Raw genomic sequence first — 25,993 nt, forward strand, 5'->3', positions numbered from 1 at the left:
CTCCACAAACACACATCCCTCAGTAGATACGCTGCTGAGGAGACCTGATCCACCCAGAGGCATGTTCCAAGTATGCCTGTCAGTTGCAAGTATCGGTACGACCTGGTGATGATGCCCAAAGCACTTTCTGTTTAACAGAAGACATGTGGAATTGATTCCTCTCTCATACCACTGTTAATCATGACAAACTCTAATAAAGTCAGAATTAGAATTGCTTTGAATATACACCAGCATGCATGAGAGAATACTGCGACTGTGTATATCTCTCAGTGGTGGGTTTTTTTATTTCTTTTTTCTTATTTCTCCCACTCCTCTGGGAGATCTCATTGCCAGTTTCAACAAAGGGCATCATCTCTACGCAGATGATATCCAACTCTACAACTCTGTCAGCTCACTCTCTGATCCCCTTCTTGCCACCTGTCTCCAACATGTCAATCAACAGATGGCTACACCACCACTAAGGAATGCTTCAAAGGCATTCAAAATGTTTTAAAAGTCCTCTTTGTTCCATGTCTGTTGCTCTGCTATCAGTCTTCTTAATTCAGCCCTTCAGTTCTCAGCCAAAAATCTTGCTGCTATCCATAACACAGGGTTTTCATTTTCTTTTCCCCTGCTTTAAAGCTACTTCCATAATATTTACAGATTTAGCCATACTTTGACATCTGCTTCCTCTGTGTTGTTGAATGCTTTACTCCAATTTGAAATAATGCCACTGGTTTTCTAAAAACATACTTTCTAAACTTCACCAACCAACGGGCAGGAAAGAGAATATAACTCTGCTTTGAAAACTGGAGACTCCCTCAAAAACTTTCAACACTCTACAGGTTTTCTGGAAAGCAGAATCTCATTTTGACTTGTGAAAATATATTTCAGTGTCCTCAGCAGTAGCCCTCTGATACACTTACAGCAGTACCACTGTTTTTGCCAGAAGATAATAATATTTTGACTATTACAAAAACAAAACTGTATTGGTCTGTACTAGATCACTCTCATGGCATCTAGCCTTTCTTATCTGTGCGTCCTCTCTCCAAGTCCCCAGAAATAAGAAAGTCCATTCCTTCCCTTACTCTATTTTAAGGCCTTCTCTTCCAACTACTGAAAGATGTAAATGGTATAATCTGTAGTACAGCCTCAGTTCCACCATAGTAACATTTCCAGGATCTGTGATAATAACTTGACATAAATCTTTGGAGCATCTGTCATAGTAAAGGAAGAATGTAAAAGGAATAAACCAAAGTGAAGTATAGCCACATAAGGAAATAGTGCAAGTAGGGATGTGATGTAAAAATACAGATGACTTGCTGATGTACAAAATACCAAGAAATCATATGGGGGTGAGGCTCTTCCATGTAAAATCGCATTGACACGTCTACCTGGACAGCCTTGCAGGAGTGCCTGCAAAGTCTGGCAACCACACGTTTCCACTGCACGTTACCCAGCGCAAAAAGGGACTGCAAATACACTGGCACACACTGGTCTCTTAGTAAGGGGCTTATCCTTTTGTCTGCTACTGCCTCCACTTCCCCTTTCATCATCTCGTTTGTAACCCTGTAACAGTAACGGCAACTACAGCAATTATTTGTGTGGAAATCGTACTTTGCGTCCTCCTTTACCAGGATTTAGCAGCTGGAACAAGCAAAGGCAAGCTCACGTACTTTGCCAGCTCCTCAGAAAACCCATCAGCGAGGAGCTCACCGTGAGCCACCGCTCAGAAACCGAGGCCTTGTCACGGCCACCCTGCGGACTCCGCGCCGGTGACAGCCCTGGGGAGGCCCCGCGGCCCGGGCAGGCGCCACCGCGGCAACCGCACACGTCCCGACCCGGGCAGCAGGGCAGGGCGCAGGCGGCAGGCCCCGCCGCTCTCGGGGCGGGAGGCCCAACAGACCTGCCCGAGCGCTCGGCCCCCACAGGGGCTCCAGCGCGGAGGCCGAGCCGGGCCAGGCAGCTCCCCGGCCGCAGGGGCAGAAGGGGGCTGTGCCCAGCGCCCATCGCGTCGCCGTGACGGCTGCCGACACCCGGCCCGCCGCGCCCCGCCTGAGGAGCCCCCGCCGGGCCGGCGGTCCCGCCGCAAGGGCTGCTGGGAAGGCCGGGGCCCGGGGGGGAACGGCCAGAACCCTCCTCCGCGACGTCACGACGCACACAGAAAGCGCCGCGCCCCGCCCCCCGTCGTTACCATAGTGACCGCCCGCCGCCTCTCCGGCCGGGCGGGAGAGAGGAGCTCTCGCGAGATGTCGGCGGGTGCGGCGCGGCGCGGCGGGGCGGGGCGGGCCGGAAGGAGGCGCGGATTTGAAGGCAGCGGCGGGAGGGGAGGGGCGGCGCGGCGCGGCGCGGGGCAGGTGAGTGGCGGCCGCGGCCGTTGCCGCTCTCCTCGTGGGCTGGTGGCGGTGCGCGCCCCGCCCGCGTCCCTCGCGTCCGCCCGCGGGGCCGCTGAGGCGGCGCGAAGCCATGTCGCCTCTGGGTACCGTGCGTGGGGGGGTGCTGGCCCTTCTGCCCGCCCGCCCTCTCTAGGGGGAGCAGGTGCCGGCAGGTGTGCAGCAGCGGCTCCCTCCCCTCCCTTTCCTTCCCCCGGGGCGGTGCCGCGCCGCCCCCCGCCGCCCCTCCCTTTCCCCAGAGCTGCCCGCTCCGCCGGGGCGGAGGCGGCGGCGGTGCCCGGCGCGGTGGGGGTGGCTGTCAGCCCGCGCCCGGCTCTGTGCCCGCCGCTTCTGAGCGGCCCGCGGGAGGCCTTTCCGCTGCGGCGGCAGGCGGTGGGGCCGCCCGTCCCCGGCCGGGGCACCGGGGAGGCGGGCGCTGGTGCTGGGCGGCCCCGCTTGGCCTCCAGGCCGGGGCCGCTTGGGGCTGGCGCAGCCGTGAGCGCTGTGCGGGCGGTGAGCTGAAGAGCTAGCGAGGCAACGCGACCTTGGGCTTCAGCAGCCGAGTAACTTGGATATGAATTTGTTGAACGTGTTGAGGTTTAAATATTTAACCGCTGGAGTGTTATAAAGTTTATAGTTCTGCCGTGGGACGAAGACTGAGCTTTGATTTTAATAGTATGCTCATTTGCTAGGTGTTAGTCATTTCCAAGTTCAAGTGTGTGTTTGAATGCTTCTTCAGCAAAGTATTTGCATATCTTTGCCTTCTACATATGGGTCAAATACTGATAAAGCCTTTAAAAAAAAAAAAATCGGGAGGAAACGCAGGGTTTAGTTAAACTGTACCAGATCACAAAGTAATTTGATTGCGGAGATGATGATAGTAACTTGGCTTCTGTTCTCACTGTTTAGCTCCAGTCCTCTGGCTCTCTAAAAAAAAAAAAATATATATTCTCTTTGTTTCAGGTGGGCATCTGAACCTGAAATCATGCTATCCCAGTTCTTGAATCACATTGTGTTTCACTTTGGCTTTGAAAAAAACTGTAGAAGTGAACGTCAAATAGATCAGTTCTTAAAATATCAAATGACTGCGTGGTACCAAGTGGGCAGTCAAACCAAATCTTGAGGAAGGATCTTTGGGAATTCAGCCGGGCATCACTCATATGGGAATGCATCTTGCGCTGCAGTATGCAATGCAAGATGTGAAATCAGAAGCACAGACTTCAGAATGAAAATTGAGCCTCCGGTCTTAGCTCTAAATCTCTTGACTGAAAGGCTTGCTTCGTAAATCTTCGTTGTATGGTCACCAAGGCTTTGCATAAGCTGCTTAGACATTTATTCCTTAGCAGGTTCAATTATAAGTCTTTTCAAGGCTATTTGTCATAATAAATGTGTGTTTTAATACATGTTCTTGGAGAACATGTAGATAGCTCTTTGAGAAAGTCTGAGTGCGGTTTCTTTCTTTCCAGTCTCCATCATTTACACAGTATGATATTTTTTAAAAGAAGTTATCCTCTGGATTTGACTCTGACTGATTAATGGCTTACACTTACAAAATGTTGTTGTAGTCACATGTTAGCGTATATCTCGCAACACCTGTTGGTATCTTGAGGGAATAAATATCAAAATGGTAAGATTACATAATAGTATTTTTCTTAACAGGAACCCTGGAGTCTGTGAAACACTGAAAGTCAAGTGGAATAAATAGATGATTGTTGAGCCTTTATTTTTAATTTGATCCAACAAAAAGGGAAACTGGTAGAAAATGTCACCTGGGAAAGTTCTGCAACCTGTACTGAAAATGAAGGTGGATGAACTCTTTTTGTGCTGGTTGAGTCAGCCTGCAACTCAGCTGACACTAAAGGACTGCTTGAGAAGAATCAGGAATGAGGAGAAAACGGAGATTGGTAATGGAGATTCAGGAAATAGTAAAAATGAGAGGTTTGCTAATAAAAATTCCACATCCAAGCAATGCGTATTAGGAGATACCAGATTGCCTCTGATGTCTTTCAGTCCTCCTCAACTTTCTACTACTCTTCCATTGGCAGCTCCAGCCAACCCAAGGAACATTTCTAATGTTAGAGCAACACGTCGATCCTCAGGAACCAGAGTTGTAAGCTTGTTTCTTACTTGTTAGACCCATTTGTTTAAATGGAATTGAATTTTATGTTTGTGGTATTGGCAAATTACACAAGTAATTCGTTTCCTCACAGGAGGTGTTGGGAGTGGAGTGAAGCAGCAGCACTGAACATAAAATATCAATGTTTGTGTGTCATTAGCGCTAATGGCTAGGTGGCCTAAACTTCCAAAAGACTGTCTTGGCTGCTTGCAGCTCTGTTGCTTCTTATAAGCCATACGTGCCTGACACAAAATGAAAAATGAATTGTTTTCTATTTCCAATAATTTTTCTGTCAAGAGCAACATTGCCCTTGTTCTTTAAAACTGCAGAGGGGAAGGCATCTTAAAAATACCATATCCGGTACAGCTGATTAGATTTGGTATATCTACCCTGGCTTTGAGCTATAATTTCAAACATCATGCAATACTGATCTGTGTTGCAACTAGTTCACATGTTGTGTTTGTTTCAGTGGGTGCAGCATAGATAAGGAAAAGTCAAAACAAGTAATTCTTGCTTTCTGAAGTATTGCCTCTCCTATGCAATAAAGATAGGGCTAGTATCTGTATTCTTGCATTTCTTAACAGGCATGAACACACTAGAAATGGTGGAAAAGCTAGAAATAGCCTTATAATAAAAAAGTAGTTTTCAATAATGTCCTTGTGTCCACTGAGCAGTGTCCAATGTGGGGGAAGACCCATATTTAGAGTCAGAGAATGAAAGAGAAATAATTGTAAAAGCCAAAACTTGGATAGGTCAGATAGCCATGACTAACCAGGTGTCATTTGTGAAATACATCTCACACTTTATATTAAAAAAAAAAAAAAAAAAAATCTAGCATTCTGTCAGATGTGGTAGTTTACAAAGGCTATTTACCTTACTGAATAGATCACAGTTGCTGGATACCTCTTGTTTAACTTACTTTTGCCAGGGTTAACCCAAACCAGGTGTAGATGCTTCAGATGCCACGCTTTCAGTAACAGGCCTTCCACCGTTAAATGCAGTCTAATTGTGGATAAATCTAAGTCCCTGTGTTTGTTTGCAGTGTTATTTTTATAACCTACTGCCTCGACTGCAAATATTCCTTTGTCTAATGATACCAGGCACTATTGTTAGTACAAGACTCAAATTTGGCTCCACTGAATCTGCATATTAACAAAGTAATTGTTTTGGTACTGCATGGTACACTCAATGCTTCCTTTCTAAGAAGGTCTTGATTTATAATAGACAATGCCCTCTATGCAAGAACGACACCCCTGCCCCCAACCTGAGATTTTTCTTTTTTTAAACTTGCAGTTCAGTCTAATTTCTAGACTGTTTCATAAATTGTAAAACCAAAACTGGGTAGAAAATTACATGGTGACTGACAAAGCTAAACATTGCATATATGATCTGCCTTATATCAAAGGAGTTGTTAAGACGCATGCTGTTTCTGCTATAGGACTATAAATTCATGTCATTTAATAATACTGGGAACTTGTGAGTGGTCATCACTTCTCAATCACGCTACATACTTTGGTGTCTAACTCAATACACTGGCCGAACCTCCTGGTGTCCTGAGGAAGCCTTCTCAGGTTGGTAAGGGTAGAGAGGTGAGAACTAAGAGTATGGGTTACTTCTTGTCTGTTACTGGTGTCTGTTGAATGTATATACTTACCTTTTGACCCACAGGAGTAACAACGTGACTATTGTTTTGCACTAAAACATTTAATCTAAAGTGTTTCCTTGATTTCATAAATACTAATTTTCAAACCTAACTTGACAACTTGAAGTCCCCACTTCTTAGTTTCAAGACATCACACTTCCAGTCTAAAGTTTGTCTAGATTGACTTTAAAATAATATGGACTTGTGTTTAATGTGTAATCATTAGCCAGACAGCAGTAGCTATTCATTGACATCATGACTATTGATTTACTCTTTTTTCTTTTTTTTTTCCCCCCCCTTTATGTTCACACCATTATATTTCCTGTTCTAGTGAAATGTAGAAAGTTAGCAGATGCTCAGTTTATTCTTGTATTGGATAAAAGCAAGCAAAGGGAGAGTTTCCATTAAAAGCCACTGTTACTTGATGTACTTGATCACTAACTCATGTACTATAATTTCTCTTTGTGTGTCTTGGTTGATTGCTTTAAGTAGATCCCATAAAGAAGAACTAGAAGAGATTAATGAAGAGTAACATTTGTTACTTAATCGGAATTGTTTGTGTAGTGCTGAGAGAGAACCTAGAGGGTTAGGTTGTTGGGTTTTTTGGGGGTGTTTTTGGTTTTGTTGGGATTTTTTTTCCCAAGATGTTGGGAAGGGGGAAGTTTTCAAGCAATAAGAAATTTATTTGTGGCTTTATTATTCAGCTGAACTGAAGCTTCATCCAAAAGTTTCCTCATCTTTAAGAAGCATAAATTACATTTGGAGCAGGCATCAGCTCTTAAAATACCACCAAGAGTTGCTTAATTGCATGTTCTGCCATGACAGTGTGTTTTCTCAAAGAAAGTAAAATATACCCCTTTTCCTCCTCATACATCCGTAAACTACCCTCTGCAGCGTCAAAAGTAATGCATCTGGTTTTGTGCACTTAATCATGGTTCACAAATTGGGCCACAGTGGTTTTACCTACCTCATTTGAGTTTAAGTAAGTTCGAGGTCCTTGTCTTGTTTCTATAAATGAAAGAAAATGTTTCAGATAGCTTTTTAAAAAAGAAAGCTTGTACTGTAGGTCCAGTAATACAGATTTAAATTTTAAGTAGCGGTCCTAGAAAACGGTAAAAGTTAACATGCTTAACTCTGTGTGCCTGAGGGTGGTATTAGGAAAGGGCTTTTACATCCAGCCATAAAAAGAGCTGGAGAATTATTTCTTTTAGGACTATATAAGTCAACTTGGGCATCTTCTTATTAAACTTTTTCTTGCTGTATACAGGAATTCTCATAACACAGTGTACAAGCAGTAAATTAATTTTAGCAGGATACATTTTCAGTATCACTGAGCTGAATCACTACATTTGATTATGGGTAAGGTTGCTGCACACCTTTTCCTGTTCCTTAAAATGTTCCTGCAACTTTTTCTGAAGAACACCAAACAATAAAGCTGATAACAGAAAACTGGCATCCTCAGGTTATTACTAAGTAGTAAGTATGAATGTGTAGGAAACCACATTTTCATGCTCCAGGTTTCTGTACTTATTAGAAAAACGTGTTCTGTAGAATGGGAAGCATTCTTGGAAGACCAGTCTTGAAACTAATTAGATATTTAATCTTTAACACCTTAAACCGTAGCATATAAGCTAAACAAGTTGGTGTTCTGATGGCAACTGTTAAACAGCATTAGAAGTACTGTAGCTGACCGCTACTGTATTCAAGGAGATATTTTTCTCTTTCAGAGGTTAGCTTGTAATTGAAGCTTGAGGGTTACATTTTTATCCAAAATTCAGAAGCTGCCACATGTTTTGGCTGAAACACTAATGTCTTGTCAGAGGAGAATTTGCTGTCTTTCAAGATAGTTGAAGCCCTCCACTGATTAGCAAGTCCAAAGTACTTTTTCAGATAATGGAAGCACCCATGTGGTCTTTATATTAAAGATGAACAAAAAACCTGAGGCACTTCAAACAGGAATTTGTTCATCTGGACAGGGCACTTAAAGCCAGGTTCTGGAAAAATACTAATTCGGAATAAAATGTTGGCTTAAGCCACATGCACATTTTGAAATCTAGACAGAACTCTACCATGAAAATTCTTCTTATGGTGTATTTTAATGCAAGTGAAAACAAAACAGTGTTCTTTCCTTTAGGGGAGGTACTTCCCCTTCACTTGCTTGGTGTCATTCAGAGTGAGGTCAGTGTCTGACTGCATCCGTTGTACAAACACTGTAATTGCAAAGTTCTGGTCATCTTCATTATGTGGTGCGAAGTGCTTGCTAGTGCTCGGTATTCTGCAAGTAGACTTGTAATTTGTATATACTAAATGTATCAAAATAACAGAAAATCAGAGGCATAGAAAAATCTCAACATATAAGTCTTGAATATTATATAAGTATATTCTTGTAAAGAAAGGAAATTCTAGAGCTGTAGCTTTCAAACTTGAGGAATAGCGGTCATAGCTTTCTTCTAACCCTTATCACTACTGTACATGGATTTAACAGTGTTTCTGGCACTCTAGATTATCTTAAACATCTGGGGTATACACAATTGTACACTGTTCATCACATTGTCAAAAATGCCAGGCCTCAAGGCCTAAAAGATGCCGCAGGCAAGATCTTTAATCCTAACCAGCTGGTGTGCAAGGCATCTAGGGAAGCAATTCACAGAATTCCCTATGGGCATTTTGGGGGTGGTGGTGCAAAGAGAATGTGATATGATCTGAAGTACTTCAAAGTTATTTTCCGTTTCTCTGCAGGGTTAACCTTTGATATAAAGGTACTTCTTGGATTGGTTTCTGTATATCTTTTGATAAGCATACTACTCCTGCTTGTTATCCTGTGACAATTATTAAAGCTAATTGTCCTGTATTTCTGTAATTTGTAATTTTCATACTACTTTACTATATTGCTGCATAGCTTTCTTTCCCTCATCGCCACCATTCTTGCCAAATTTTTGTTAACAGTTAGCTGGTTCAAATGGAGTGGTACTGCTAGAATCCATTTTCGTTTCAAGGGAGACTAGAATGAAACCTTCCAACATTGACAGAAGTTTGAGCATAATAACACTTAACAGTTGCTTATTGGAACAAATGAGCTCTTCTGATGACTTGACTTCAAGGGTAGCTAGGCTTAGACCTGCATCCTTTAGACCAGTGGTGGACTATCTCCATGTTCTGCAGGTGTGCTCTAAGTTTTTTTTTTTTTTTGGGGGGGGGGAGGGGGGGACCACCTTCTACTAGCAAGGAGAGAAATAATGTTCATAAAATCTCAGAAAAGTAAGAGGAATGATAGTGTTTGAATCCTGCCAGCTTTTCGCTTTAGTTATTAAGCTTTGTTGTCGGCCTTGACATTTCAAGTGTCTAGTCCTATACACTGTCTGCATCTGAGTTGCTACCTAGTATACCTTAATACTAGAAGCAATGTTAACTACTAAGTCTGGGTTATGCAAGCTGCGTTAGTGTTGCACTGCACACCAGATTACGCTGTGCAGGACTGAGCATAGTCTAGTGTATATACTCCCTAACTCTGTATTCTGCAAAGCTAGTGTTAATAGTGCCATGTCCCATCACTAAGTGGGGAGGATGGTGGATTTGGCTTCCAACTCAAGCCCATGACTTAAAGGCAGACTGTAAATAACCCGGTATCAAACTGATGCACTTTTCTGACGATAACAGGGTACTATGACAGATGTCAGCACTAATGTGTTCACAGTAAAGGTCCTTCTATGGTGCCATCAAAGGAAGGACAGCCAGAAGTTCGTATTAAGGTCTGGAAGAGTGCAGCTATAGGTGTTCCTAGAAAATCATTATTAGTTTCAAGTGTGGTGAAATAATAGTAGTCAGCATAAGCAGCACTGGTAGTATGTTGTGTTATTCTTCTTAGGCTTTACTGTGCTGAATAGCTTGGAATAGAAGAATCATTATCCTGGTTAGAGAACCAGCTATTCATTTCATGTATAGACGAGAAACTGGAAGTTATTCACTATTGTAGCTTTTTGGTAGTGCTCTTTATTCTAACTGCATCTTTTACCCTGGGACGTAAATGTTACACTTTTCTTAGCAGTAGTATTAATTCTGTTTACACATTGTGCTTTGTTAGAAGAAATAGTGATCTTTTGTCCTCTTTCAAGTGCAACTGCCACTTTGAAAGAGAAGATATTTCTGTCCTACTGGAAACTCATAAATAATTCTTACATGCTGCATCCAGTCTTAAGAGGTTTTGGCATTTCTAGTGCTGAAAAATTGAATTCAGAATTATATGTGGCTTTCTTCAAATTCAAAATTCACCTGAATCCTGACACAGGACAAATTCAAATATTTGGATGAAATTTATTAATCACAGGCACTCTCTCCTGTGTGAGTAACTGTCACTTAAAAGCAAGCAAACAAAAAAGTTCATAGCTGTATGAGATCAGTACTTGCTTCCAGTTGCTTCTCTCTGCCCAGTCTTTCAAAAACATTTCCGCTTAATTATAGCTTTACATCAGTCATTTAAACAGTTCATTCTTTTAACAGGTGGTCAGTCTGGGAGGAAATTGGATATTGATATAGAGGAGATAGCTTTCCTTTTTTCCTTCAATGATGTTTGAGAACCTGTCTTATATTTTTGAGAACCTGTCCATATACCCTATACTTACTCTGTCAGCAAGAAAGAGCTCTCACTTGAGGCCAAAAGTATGTGTGGTCTTACTTCAGTACAAAACAATTAATGCAGTTCATCCAGTGAACTAGTTTGTCCACTGATAGACCTAGTCAGTTACTGCACAGAACTTTTCAGCAAGCAATGTTATGAGAAAAATCTACAAAATACCAATGGTAATATTATATGACTGAGTCTTGAAAATTTAGAGGCTTTGCACACACAACTCTTGAAAAATTCAATGAAAGTTAGGCAACTTAAGTAGTTGCATTGATTTGAGCAGATACCAGTGAAATGCTCTTACTGTTTTCTGCAGTTCACAACAAATGGTTAGTAAATTTAATGTTCTAACTGTGGCATAATATGTAAATAACTCCTTTGTGTTGGGTTGGATTAGTGTGGTGTTCTTAGCCAGATAGTATTAATGTTTTGGTAGATAAGATTAGTTTGTATTCTGCGAACAACAGATACAACTTAAAATGGGTCCATAGAAATGTAACCAGTGATCAAGAGATGTTTTTAAAAGTGCATTCTGGTACTTAATGTTAGATGTGCCCCTTCTGCATAGCAATTGCTATTCTATATAAAAAAAATAGCTAGAAACTGTTCAGCCACCCATGTACAATTTCCTGGCCACAGGTACTTGCAGGGATAATGATCTCTTAGGGCTGTTGGAATATGTGCTTAAATAACCTTGTGCATACTGCTTAGTTTCATTTCATATGGAACTAGTCTTACATATTTGTTCTACACAGATCTTATTAGAAACTTTGGCTGATTTCAGGCTACAAATGAGGTGAGTTGGAAGACTACAAGGAGACTTCCACAACATTTGTAGAAATTTATATGCAAGAAAAATGCAGGGAAAGACCTATGAGTGGGTGACAAGGGAAGCATTGCAAAATATCTATAAAATGGAGTTGTAAATGTGCTCACCATGAACAAGGTTCAATTGGACCTTCTTGACGTTATCGTGACAAAGTAAGGCTTGTAGAGCTTATGAAATGGCTTGACTTGATCTGTTTTCAGAATTCAGCAGAGCCAGGAGAACAGTTTCTGGACAGTTTTATTCCTTTAGAAGCTAGATTTGTATTGGTAAACAGTTAATATTCTAGATTTTGTAAACATTTCTACTAGATACCATCATCACTGATATATTGTAAATAATCCTCATCCTTGTGGCACACTTCATTGACTAAGAAATAAAGCAAACTATTTGAAATTAAGTAACGTTGATAGCACTTAATGGGCTAGATTTGTTTTCCATCTACTACTAGTCTTCATGAATAGTCATCATTTGCAGCAAGTACATTTAAAAAGTATTCTGTTATAACTTAAAATTTTAAACAAAAGATCACCAATTTTGTGGTCTTACTTGCTGTTAACGCACTAAAGAATACCTCCTAAAATTTTGACTACTTATTTATCAAGTAACAAATTTAAGCTTAGTATCTTGGTTTGAAAAATATTTAGACTTCATGTCAAGACTTCCAGTGATGGAGAATGGAGGAAATTGCTAGTCAACGGTACTGTTGCTGTTCTGGAGGAAATTGCTAGTCAACGGTACTGTTGCTGTTCTGGCAATCTATTTGTGGTGTTATACCTCTGTAAGTTGTGTTACTATGTCTTCCTGTATAATGGTTGGCCCTTTGGTTATCCTGGAAGCTAAAGTTCAGTTGGTTACTGGTAACCAGCTGCTTTGCTGTACCTTTTTTCTTTGCTTTGTCCTCTACAACTGTACCCTGCTTGCAAGTTTGGAAGTGCATGACTTTTCATTTAGCTTTGTAGAAACCAGTATCGTTTCTGTTGCCTCTTCGTTTCCTATATCGGCAATGATTTCATACTGATTCATGACCAACACAGTAGTGCTAGTTCAAGACTAAGTCTCTATAGGAGTTATATAAGAACAGAAGTCCCATTGTTGGTTGCTAAATTACAATTTGTGATCTTACTGACTGACTTGTAGAACAAGGTCTGTATCTTAAGCTTCTCAATTTGTTGGGTTTGCTTTAAGGTCTTCGGGGAGGGGAATCTCAAGTGAAAGCATAAGCAAGAAGCTGTCTTGCAGCTGTCACTGACTCAAAATTATTGTCTTGTGACTTCAGGGACTAAATTACATGTTGTGTTAGCCTGTGATGCTGGAATTAAAGTAGTGGTTGTACCTTCATACACCAATCATTCTAGTTTTGGAAATTATGAAATTCTAAGACATAAATGTGTTTTTGAAAGGAGTAGTTGAAAATTCAGTTCATGTCAAAATGATGAAGTACTGAACAGCTGGTGTGATGTTTAAGTTGCTGGACAGTTATAAAACGTTGTCATTCATGTTCTTTATACCAGATTACTCTGTCAACTTCTAAACTAAGGTGACACAAGGTAAATAACACCAATCTAGAAATGACTAAATAGCCACACTGGCCTGTGCGATTTTGAAAAGTTGCATAATGCATAACATTAGACTCCATTATAAAAACTGCTGCCTTCCTGTAGGAAAATCTCAGTGGCATTCCAAATCAGCCTGACCTGATTCATCGTTTCAACCTGTTCTGCTATTCAGAGGCTTACCTTGGTAAAGTGACAATTTTGTATGTTGTGGACTGCAGCTTCCTCTGTGGATTGTCTCTGTAGCATCATGGTTCATCTAAAATGTAAAAACCCAGCATTTTATTAGAGCAAGTGTGACTTTAATTTTTATAATCCATACTAGATATTTTGCTTATGTCTTTCTCTGTTTAATAGCTACCTCAACAGCATCAATTCGGGCATATGTCATTTTCATGATCTGATTAATAGTCACCTGAAAATCATGAATAGTAAATAAGTTCCATCTGTAGAGCACCATTCCAACAACCTGTTTCCATTAAAACTCTGCTTATGCTATACACAGATAAAGAAAATGTAAACCAATAATGTTTCCTAAGATGGCATGGAACATGAGAATTGTTCTGAAAGGAATACAAACTCTCCGTTAACTTCAGTTTTATAGTATCTAGTGTTGACGCTTGCTGAAGTTACTCTGCCAGATGCAGTTAGCAATCTAAAAAGGCCCATGCTATGTCTTTGGAGTCCGGGCAGTATAATCATAGCAAGGTGACATGTATCTTATCTTGCTTATAATCTGATAACAGCCCATGGCGTGGTGTACATACATGGCATTCTTTCAGTAATGCGCAGAGAATCTGATCAGCCCATCCTGCCTGGGCTACCAACAGGACCATATATCTCACATCTAACTGGTGTCTTTTTATTCACTCTCTTGCCTCCTAAAAATTCTGGATTCTTTCAGCAACTGTGGAAAGAGACTCCAGGCATTGCTCTGTCTAATCCAAGAGTACTGGAAAACCTAAATAGTCATTAGAGAAGGCATGCACATGCAAGACTTCCATGTTTTTTAATTGTCTGCATGTTCTATGGGGTAGGCATTGCATCCTCCAAGAAAAAAAATAGGCATTTAGACCCAGATTCACATGAACTTCCTTCCAAGGCCAAAGGATCAGTTTCTCCCTGTGAAAGCAGATTTCTTAACTATATGGTGATAACATCTAGCAGTTCATTGGTGTAGCACACCATACTCAAGACACTATCAATAACTTTAAAGCGATCAGTTTGGGTAGCTGATAGCTGGGTATGAGCATAACTACTTGATTCCTTCTGTGATCTGGACGTTGTAGACTGTCTCCCCTGGATTTTGTCAGCGTACTGATGAAAAGGGGTGACTCTCATCCAAAGGAGAGTTAGGGATGGATAATAATACTTTGTTATTCTGTTCAGCTCAAGTGCATTGTCCTCTTGTTCTCTTCCCATACAAAGCAGTTAGAAACGGGAAGCTACTAGCAAGAAGCAAGTTAGATAAGTGTCTGAAGAACTGGGAAAATTGATTATTTGGGGTCCCATTAAATCCCTTTCCTTATCCATCCTTATAAGGATAGGTTTCGACCTTGTGCATCCTTATTTCAGGGTAGTCAGGGGTTTTGGGAAACTGAATTCACAAATATTTTTATTTTCATCTTGAAAAATCAGTATCAGTGGGTTTTCGCCCCCGAGTGGGTCATCTTGTCAATCAATGTTAATATTCTTGATTGCTTAGGCAGTTACATGGATAAAAAGCAGAATTTTCTTTGCTACTTCCCATTTATTCTTGTATTTTCCCATTCTCTAGACATCTCATGTTTTACAGTAGTTGCTCTACTAAAATTCAAGGTCAGTAAATCTCTCAATGTACTGCAGTTTCCTGAGAAGGGAATGTTTTGTTTATTGCTCGTAATAATGTAAAATAACACACTTGGACAACTGAGACTTTAGTCCACTGCTATAAAGAGGTTTTCCCCTGCAAGGGCCTTTTTGAAGACTTGAGTGGGAGTTTTAGAATTCTTTCCAAAGAGAAGCACTATCATTCTTCATTCATTTATTTAGACTATGTCAACACTGGATGTTGCTATATATAGTGTTAAGCAGAAAGGTACTGCAGATGCTACCAAGCCTGCCTAAGTCGGGTTTTTTTCACTTTGTAAATCATAAAATCAAATCTTCAAAGACATTGCCTTCTAACTTTCCCCTTGGTTTTTACTCAATACCTTGAATTTCTGTTACAATGATCCACAGGCTGCTACTGGTCTGCAGGATTAAAGATCTGCAGACTAGTGCAAATAATGCATCTATTCATTGATATTATGTTTACTGAAGTGTGGCGTTGTTTGCATTTACTATTATGCAATATTTTGCAGAAATTCAATTAAATTTGTTAGAAGTTCATGCTGACTGTGGAGCTTTAGTCTGAGTTGGAAACCAAATAATTATCAATCAAATGTCTAATTATGCAAATAATGGGGCATATCTAGTTCCAGCATCTTTCAGTAGATCAAAGGCTGGGTATGGACTATCTGGTCTAGAAATAACTCTTGATAATATTAAATAATAGTGATAGTCTAGTCACAATCTCTTGTGAAGACTGAAGAAAAAAAATGAACCCAGCACTTCAGGACTTTTTGTATTGTTTGTTTGTTTTCCTAGTCTAGCAAAGAACTGCTGCTTTCGTTTGTCTGTCTTCTGGTGTATTATGTAATTTCTTCTTTGTCTTTCCTGCCTCATAGTAGCTGTGTTTTACTTAGCATCATTAGCTGCCTGACTCCTTTTTTTTTTTAATATCTATCTTCCTAAACTATTTGCTTGTACTAACAGTGCCTTTTTTTCCACTTTAAACATATGAAATATATCTTTAGTACTAAGCTAGTCATGCTGTTTCATCTTTTTTTCTATGTTGATAAAGATGCTATGTTGTCTTAGTTATCTTCTTTTAACTGCTCTTTTCTGCCCCTCACTAATCAGTTTCTTTTGGAAAGGGTTGCTCTAGTTGCATATCCCTTTAGTTGACTGTTGTGGAGATGTGACAGTTCTCTTCCAACTGTTAACCCAGGAGCCACTCTAATTTCTGCAGCATCACAGGCTGAGGGATGCTATTAGGTTGCACACTGTTGCCATTGGGCTTGCTCATTCAGCCTTGTTTAAACTGTCTCCAAAGGCCAAAGGGGCTTTCTGTCATCTTGGTTCACATATTACTGGGTTGAAGACTGGACCCCAGCAACTAAAGGTTTTGTATGGCTGAATTACATATTCAACTTAATGCTTGGATGCTTTTTTCAAAGACTTGAGGTCAGTTCCCCATCATCTTTTAAGACTTTAAATCTACTGTCAGTGTAGGCTTCTGACAAGAAACTGCATTTTTGTAGGCAAATGCTTAAGGTTTTTTTGAAGTATTCTTCAGGTTTCAGTTTCCTTCGCATTACCCAAAATATTAGTGATCCTCATCTTTGTCTCACTTGAATACTTTTGTGTTAAAGCCACATAAATATTTTGCTGTTGTCTATGTTCAGATCTCTGTTACAGTGGTAAACTCTTTAGCCACAGTCCCTTGAGTCAGATCCATTCATAGTGTGTATCTTTAGCTTTGGAAGGAAGCTCTGAGCATGCATCTTCCCCTCTGTTTATCTAGCTAATAATAAGCTGCCAGGATACTTGGAACAGCTTCATGGCTGGCATCCAGCCCTTCACCCAGGAAAGGATTTTGCCATAGCTTTCACTGGAGAGAATTCAGTTTTAGAATAAATGTAACACTATACCTGAACACTCCTAGTTCAGTCTGGTGGAAGCTGACTTTCCCTTTCCCATGTGGCTAATTCATGACTGAAAAGTCTAAAAGGGATCTTAGGGGTGTCTTGACCACATTGCTTTACAAATGCATATATCTCCTTAAATGTGGCAACACAAAACCCTTTTCCGTTCAGGTGATGAAAAGGAGGTGATTAATAGCTGCCAGTGTACTTAGCTCTCACAATATATTGCATCTAAATGCTCAATTGCATGTAGATTCTTTGTATATTGCAACCTGTGAACTTTTGACACAGGTATGTAAATGGCCACTAGGTTTGAAACCAGACTAGTGACAAGAGTGCTAAAACAGTATTAGGCTAACAATAGGATTGACTTACTTCCCTGCCTGCGGTAGATACTAATATTATGATAATGAAATAGAGAATATTAAAAAATACTAAACATAATATGCAGGTTAAGTGGTGACGGACTCTGAGCTCTTTTTGAAAAAAGGACGGAAATCTGCAACTCTTCTCAAAATGGAGTTTAGAACACAGACTTCTTACTGAAGCTCCTTCAGCAGATTCACGTGAACTGGAGCTCCAGGCTTTTAGGTTAGCGCTCCATGTGGCAGTCATCTTAACAACTACTACAGCCACCGCCAACAAGACCGTGAATAGGAGCGCATCACCTGGTGAAAAGGGGTGAAAATAGAATGCAATTTAGGTGAGAAGATAACCTTCCTTACTTTAAGACCTATTTTGCCTAACCTGAAATGCAGTCTGCCTTGCAATACAACCTTCCTGACCTTCCCCAAACAGCTTGGTCTGGAACGGGTATCTGTTGCCAGAGTAGGATTCTTCTCCTACTCTAACACCTCAGTCCTTCATCTCAAGTTCCAGGCATGCTGCTGTTGTGTGCTGTGCACCAAGCTCCCTACTGCCTTCCCTGTGGCCCAAGGGTTATCACAGGTTAGTTGATTTGATCTTCCCAAAAGACAGTGAGTGACAGCCAGTTTTGCTCAATGCAGTTTGATAGTCTAGTCATGCCAAACACTACATGTCTGACTCTTGCCTCGTCAATTCCTTTCTTGTTCTTCCACTTCCGAAAGAAATAAATATCTTCATAACAAGTTGCAATATAGAAGCAAGCGGGGAAAACTAGATACTAAATTAAAAACAAGAAAACAGGCTTTTGTCATCATTTACTTTCTAACTGTGTGATGAACTAAAAAGGATCCAATTACGATAAATCGTGTTTCACTAGTACTTTTTCATAGTCTGCTTTTCTTCTTAATCTTACAAGGATATTTACTGTGGGGTTTTAATATATTGTTACATGACAGCATGGCTATGAATGGATGAATAGGGCTAAGGATTATAGATAACACAGTGTGGGAATAAAATAATGCAGTCCAGTAAGAGAAATCTCAAACTTAGTGGTGAAAGAGTTGTTTTAGTATTTCTTGGGCTGTGTACATCTTTGTGTAATCGAGAAAGTGGCCTTATTTAAAGCATGAGGGATGAAAACAGAGTAAGACTGGCCAGATCCTTCCTTTTATGCTGTTAGTTACTAAACTTGTGCATGACAAGGTGCAGATAATAAATGGGCAACATACCAACATTTTAGAGAACTTGGGGGTGCCAAGAGTGTTCACAGCTTGAACTGGAATAGCAAGAATTGCCATAGCTGTAATGGTGGTATCTGGGGGGGAAAAAAAAAAAACAAACAAAAAACTAACTTCATCAAAATAGTAGCATTTCCTAAAGATTGCTGTGGTAAATGTATACCCATTTAAAATGTGAAACTTCACCAGTTATCAATTAATGTACCTAAAACCGTAAAGGAGGAAGGGCAGAAGGTCACTTTAATTTCCACAAAAGCTTATCAGATTTCTGTTTCTGGGAAGATGATTGCTGTGGACTAAAACATGGCCTCACCCCCTCATAAAATGTATTTGAGATTCAATAAACTGAAAATAGAGTAGAGTGGTAGCTGAATCTAACTTTAGTGCTACTGAATTGTGACAGGTATGCAATCTAGTATGTGGATGTTAATGTTTATAAAGCTCCTATTTAAGCAAAAAAAAGTATCCTGTCAACTTTTTTCAGATTTTTGTAACATCATTGATATTTCTAATGTAGCTTTTCTGTAAAACATGATTTAAAGCAGCACTTCACTGTGGTAACATTTGCCTCATTTCTGCTACTGCTTTCTGCCTTGGCATTTGAATGATTAGATTCTTGCAATACAGTAACTTAGATCTAGATCAATATAAAACAAATGTATTTCATGAAACTGCGTGAGCCACTCTGAAAGTCTGTCTGCAGCTTTTTCTGTCGTTGCCTTCATTTTCCCCATGTAATAGTGTTCCTGCTAAAGGACTGAAGAGTTAAAAGGAATTTAATTGCTGTGTAATAAGCCTTATCCTTCGGTGAGGTACTTCATTGAAGCTAGACAGTGAGTGTTTTGTGACAGAAGGAAAAGCTGAGGGGGATGGGAGGAGGAGGAAGCTACGAAATGACCACGGCTGGCCTCTCTGCATTCCTCTAAGGCTTGCCTTTTTTAAAATTGGAAGCTGCTTTTATAGATGCTCCTCCAAACAGGTTTGTTTTTTTCCATACTGTCCCATTTAGACTTTGGAATGCTTGTACGAAAGGGCAGGCCCCCAAAGTGACTTTCCAATCTGTTTTTGCGATTCCAGCCAAGTTCCCTTTAATGTATGGAGCAGGCGAAGTTGAGCTGACTCTCTTATAATATCACAGAACTCGGGCACAGCTGCTGCTTTAAGTGGCACTGTGTGATAATACAACAGCTCTGCTATTTACTGGGACTCAAGTGCCTGGACTGGCACACAGAGACATTATATGAAATCCGAAAGCATGAGGATAAAGGAGATTTCTTTGCGGCAAGATCCTGATCTAAGAAAGGAGTTGGCATTGCTAGCTCGAGGATGTGATTTTGTTTTACCTTCTAGATTCAAGAAGAGACTGAAAGCTTTTCAGCAGGTCCAGGTTTGTCTTTCAGTTCTTATACAATTAAGTTATTGTTGTCAGTTGTACCTTCACAACCATGCAAATTGCAGGAAATGCGTGCAAGTTCTTCCTCAGCTAGCAGGATTTCGATAGTCTGCTCGATATCTGATGATTTTTCTGTGTTTTAGAAGACTGTGCAGGTCGTTTTCTGCAAACAAAATATGAGGAGAGTTTACTGAAGCACATAGCATAGATAAAGTATGATGTTTACAGTGGCATATGCAGTGGAAAGTTGGTGTGCTTAATGCTATTAGACTTTTAAAGACCGTTTTCCTTAATCTGCATAATCATAATATGCATGCATTTCCCCAGGGGTTTTAATTTACCTTTTACTGAAACTGGGCATATGAAATATGCTGTAAATTTACTAACTCAAACATAGTATCTTAAAAGGTGCTTTCATACTTACATGATGATCCTGAATTCCTTTAGATTATGTTTATTTTGGACTTTGTATTTGGATGAGATCAGCTGTTGCTACATGGTTCACACATGTGCCTCTGCTGTTTTGCAGCAGTGAGTTAAATCCACCATTTTAAAGTGAGCTCATAATTGAGAATAGAAGCATTTGAAACATAATTAGAAGGAAAACTACTTACAGAGTAAACATTCAAACAGATTATCTTTGGGGGGGGAGGGAAGTGTACAACTGTTTTATTGGAGAAACTGAAAGTTGGTATTTCCTTGAACACACTCAACTTTGAGGCTTTTGGTGGTATGTGAAAGCATTTGCTTTGCCCTTACCTCACCCTTACTTCCAATTCATGTACTAAGGGTGTATCAGTGATAGTATGTGTGACTCTTTTTACTCTTTTTTAATTAAGGAAAGTTTAGCAGTTGAATAAAAAATTACATTATCTTAGGATTTCTGGCTTTTAAAATTATTCTAAATATAGCCTGCTACTTAATTTTGAATTCAGTGCACTAGTGACCCTTTCAGGTGACCTTCAGGAGAGGGCCGTACAGCCCTATGACCCTAAAAATGTGTTAGCCTTCAGTCTTCTACATTATTATTTCCAATTTTTCAGCTGAGCTATATAAGCAATGTTTATTCCTTTGTGCAAAGCAGAATGCAAGTGCTGACCCTGCTGGTTTATGCCATTCAGTGTAAACTTGTGAATGAAAGTATTTTATGACTTCAATCTTTTTTTGCTGAACTGGAGACAGAGAAGGAAACTTGTTGACTAGAGACAGCAGGAGAACAAAATACTATCTTAAAAGCAGCAGTATCAGTTAATATTCAGGCATCTCAAAGCATGAGGCAAGTTTAGTCTAGTCATGGCACGCTGTTGTAAACAAACACACTATTACCTTGTGTGGTGCCCCTTAACTTGATCTGTCTTCCATCAAATGGTAGTTGGATCACTTGCACTTCTACAGGGCTTTTTTACGTTGAGCTAGGAAACATCTCAATGCAGTATGGTAATGCATATCTATTAGCAACTAAGTACTTTGGAAAACAGCTTGTCTAATCTTTAGGGGGTTTTTCTGGTTAGCATGCTGCCAGCTACAATGCAGACGGTGAACAAATAGCTTTCATTTTTAACCAAACTTGTACTTCTTGAGTAGATGGCTATTATAGAATAATGTATGTTAAACCACTTAATTGTATTACAGACAAAAGTCTGTGGGCGAAACAGACTTAATAGTATAAAACTAAATTCTGATGTCTGTTTTCACAGATGCTCATTTGATATGAAGTATTTTGTCCGAAGTTCCTTTTTTAAATGGTACTTCTCTTCATGATTTTTAAGGAGGCCTTTTTGAAAGTACCTCAAAAAAAGAAAATATGAGTGCTGATAACTATTGGTATAGATGATGATGGACATTCTTTACCTGACACTTAATGTTAATCTCAAGTTGTCCTTGTGTGTTAGGTGTGTTTCAAAGAATAGCTATTCATCACCTACATAATCACTGAGGAAATTTCATGAGGAAATTAAAGACTCTTTAGAGCTTTTGTAAAATAACTTGAAAAATTTTTCTCATTTCAGTTGCTAGGCTTCATTGCCGTTGGTGTTTACAACCTCCTATACCACTATAATACTGGCTTTCAGACAGAACAGTTCATGAATATGATGTAGAATTAGAATGCTAAAATCAAGCACAAATGGAAGCCAATCTGTTTTTCTATACTTCTACTGCACTATTATAATTCATATCCACGCAGTTTCTATAACTTGCTAAACAAATGGCAGACTCTCCTTAAGAGGCTTAGTGCTATTCAAGCTAGCCTTTTAAAACAAAAAGTGAGTAGTGGTGTGGATGAGATAACATACGTGGCTCAGCATCTGCTCGGAGGTGGGTTGGAGTGACTGGGTCTTCCACAGGTTCTAGGAATTCTGTCAGTGGCTTTTTGTGTAAAGCCATGTAAGTAATCTGTGTAGGTAATCCCCTGCATTTTGGAAGGGGTGGTCATTGGAGTGTAAAAAATCAAGTGCCATGAAAAACTTTAAATAGACAACCAGTAGTGAGGTGGGTGGCTCTGGGAAGCGGTGGAGCAGGCTGTTTCTCGGTGGTTGCATTTGTTAATGAAAATTGATAAAACTGCGCAAAATAGGGCTTTCCGGAAAGATTGGTTTCTCAAAAGAAAGATAAAACAATACACAACTGTTTAAATGTTCTCTATTACTTCGGGAAACTGATTTTTTTTGATAGATAACACTGCATAAAACGGTAAAACTTCAGTCTATCTTCTTCTGATGTTGCTTGGAAGAAAGACCTTTCTTAAGTAATTTAACACCTATGGAATATAGTGAACTGGAAATGCAGCACTTCAAGAGGCACTGTGTCCATCTTGCTCATCAATTTCCCTGAAACTTTGGAGGGAGAAGAAATTATCACCATGTCAAATGTACTGGCAACTTAAAGATGTGAACTGAAAGGCTTATTACCTCCTGATGGCTGAGCAGAGTGTTTTAGCCAACAGCTGGTGACATCCCTGCTTGTCAGAGCTGTACCATAAGCAGCATCATTACCCAGACTATGTGAGGAAAATATGTCTGAAGTTGGAAACAAAATGATAACAGAATGAAATACATCTGTGTACAGTGACATGCTTATACCCATGTAACTCGTTGTTAGCTAAACTAGGAAAATACGTATTTTTTGCTACTTGGAGGCCACATGACCTTGTAGAACAGTTGAGTTCTGACTTTAAAAAAGTCTAGTTTTAAAGTTAAATAAATCTGTGCTAAATGTGATGATTTAAGAAAAGGAGAAGGGGTGGGGGGGAAAGCTGGCCTAAATTCTTAATTAATCCTCTGAATGTCAGTGCCAGAACTGAGTGCTGGCATATTTTCTAATACTTTTAATGCATTGTGCCTTTATCTGCTGTTATTACTTGGTGACTCCTGTAGTTTTCATGTGTCACACCTCAGTGTGGAAATGGAGAACTGCTAGTTCCATGACCACCTGTTAATGATACTAAATGCTGCTTACACCTGCTATTTATGTCAGCTGTATGAGAACTATTTCTTCAACTTCTGCAGTGCCTCAGAAAGTTGGCTTTCCTTCAGAGTGAAGTAAGTTTAGACATTAGTGCCTCTTGATCACTTTTGCACTCCTCTTGCTGAAATGCTTCGTACATTCTTGTGGCACACTAAGACAGCAATGAATACAGACCCTGTAGGTGCTAATGTGTGCTGGGCTGGTGTGTGGTAGTGCACCGATTCTTCCAGTCATAAAGATAACGTTCCTATTTCTGAGGTAAAATGAATTTTAAAAAGTTTAAGTGAGGCAGTTGGTATTACTACTGTAAGTCCTAGAAGTAGGTTGTGTAATGATTAGAGGTCTCTGGCAGGCCAGCTTTCCTATTAGCATCAATTTTCTAATTTAACATCATTTGGAGACCTTTTAACACCACAGATGGAGGACCCGATATCCGTTTTTACATAATAGTTTTACATCAGGCACACAAATGCTTTTTTTTTTAAAGAACAAATACAAAGTGTTTTGCAGGGGGAGGGGGATAGAAATCTCATTCTGACTGTAGCTAATAGTTATATGTGATGCTAGTTTGCTGATAGACTGCCAGTTTTCTGGAGCAGGTGCCAACATTTAAGATAAAGTGAAAATATCTAAGCTGCCTGCTGAGACTGTCTGGTTAAGATGAGAGGTTTTCCATAAATGGTCCACTGCTAATGGTTTGCCAGGTCTTAAGCTCTAGCCTCTTAAAGGAAGCTGTAAGCAAACTGGTAGTGTTTTTACCACTTCTGCAATAGACTCCTGGTTCAAATTTAAAATCTGTTGGCTGCCCTGTGGTAGCAGCTTATTTACCTGCTTGTGGCTGGTAATAAATTTATGCAAATGTATACTATTTCTGTAGAAAAGCCGATATGGTGCAAGTTTGTTAGAGCTTACTTTACTTGCATGCATGATTTAAGAGTCTAGATGTCAGTTCCCTCTGCAGCTGTTTTTTGACCCAACAATACAGACATTGAAGAGTTCAGATTTATTTATTTTTCCCTTGGAATAAAAGTTTCACTAGCCTTTTCTCCATTTTAACATACTTCTCATACCTTTGTAATCACTAATGCTACTAATAGTAGATGTTCTATGACTGTTGACGGTAGTACTTTGTATGCTAGAAAGCCTGAAACAGTTTGGCACATCTTAATATAAAATATCCTTCAACTTGTACGGGGTAAGAGGGATATGAGATTGTTTTTGCAGTTGTCCAAATTGGAATTTGTTGGGGCATCGCCAGACAAGAAGTTGACAGAATACTTGCTCCAACTGTTGGCTCTGCAGCTCAGTAACAAGGCTGAGCTTGTTGATATTTTTCTTGTTTGAGTGGATTTTTCCTAAGCTCAATTGCATTGAGTGATTGAAACTTGTTTTGTTGTAAACGTGGAAGGATGAGAAGCTATTGCAGAGTTTAAGAATTAAGTGGATGTCTGGTTTAGCCCTATTTGTTACTTTTGATGTTGAACTGATGGCCAGTCCTGACAAGGGCTGTTTTCTGTAGACAAATGTTAGAATTGCCTCAGGTGTAACTGATTGTCAGTTTTCCCCATTAAAATGATGTTTAGGCAGTCATGACTTCTTTGCAGGTAGTGAGTCCCAGTGTGGTCCATTGGCTGTGTACAATCAAAATGATCATGTACTAGGGGGATCTTAGTAGCTCGTCTCCTGAAAACAGTTGGGGTAACAGAATGTACTGGTAAAGAACAGGAGTACTGATTTAACCCACGATTGGTATTTTCTGAGAAAGCTGCAACTATATGACAAACTGGATATATTAGTGACTGGGATACTTGATTTGACATAATTCAGAAAATGGAGGCTGTCTGACAGCAGCTTGCAGCCAGTGACTATATTTTTGCACCAGCACAAAATATAGGAGTTGCCTTTCACAGGGTAGATTCTTCTGAAGAATCTTGCTTTTTTTCCATTTTAAAATCCATACCTTTTTCCATTTGTAAATTAGCAGGGCATATGGAGGAGACAAAAAGTATTTTCACTGGTCAGCCATAGCAAACTGCTAGAGGATCCTACCTCTAAAGCCTTTGGTAAAAGTTTTTTCAGCAAATAAAGCAAGTTACTGATGGGCATGCATGTAATATGCAAAGGTCTCTTATGCTTATGGCTTCTAGGAGGAGGTGACTACTTCCTTTTTCCATTCCATCCCCACCCCAGGGCATTTCTGAACAAATCATTAAACTCTTTTTAACTGCATAACTAGAACTTTTTTGATGCTGAAGCTCTATGTGACTGTACAAAAAACCAAACACATGCAGCTATGTTTGGAGGTGTTTCTACAGCAATAATGCATTTGCAATAGTGTTCTCCAGTTCCCAGCACGACTGCATGATGTATTTGTCAGCTATACCAAACTGCAAATTGGGGGAACCCTGGTATTTCCAAAATCAGAGTTGTAGAACTTGGGTAAGAGATCTGTTAGTGCAGCATATACTACTGAAAGTGAGGAGATTGGGAAGTGTGTGCTATAATGGTTAGGTATCATGCAGAAAAGTGATGCTAGTGTATCTCAGAGAGTTCAGCCTTCACTGAACTAGTGAAAATCAGTTTTTGACCATTTGAAAGTTTTCCAGTGTTTGCTTGTTTATTGCATGCCACTTTTGCATGTGTGCATGTAACATGACTTGTCTGTGGTCACTGTTGACACGTTTTTAGTTG

At 39.9% G+C, this 25,993-nt stretch overlaps 1 protein-coding gene across 2 annotated transcripts in view; it reads left to right on the forward strand.

Moving 5' to 3' along the window:
* Nucleotides 1-4,113: 4,113 nt before the first annotated feature.
* PPP2R3B (protein phosphatase 2 regulatory subunit B''beta) overlaps nucleotides 4,114-25,993 on the forward strand; it is a 50,561-nt gene continuing 28,681 nt past the window's right edge. The window contains exons 1-2 of one of the 2 annotated variants that reach the window (XM_075723406.1): nucleotides 4,114-4,276; nucleotides 4,331-4,461. In XM_075723406.1, the coding sequence (XP_075579521.1) occupies nucleotides 4,114-4,276; nucleotides 4,331-4,461 (294 nt within the window). Of the gene's footprint in view, nucleotides 4,462-25,993 lie in introns of both variants that reach the window. The other variant, XM_075723400.1, reaches the window with a different exon arrangement.

This window comes from Pelecanus crispus, chromosome 1 (genome assembly GCF_030463565.1).
Source record: "Pelecanus crispus isolate bPelCri1 chromosome 1, bPelCri1.pri, whole genome shotgun sequence".
NCBI classification, from domain to species: Eukaryota; Metazoa; Chordata; class Aves; order Pelecaniformes; family Pelecanidae; genus Pelecanus; species Pelecanus crispus.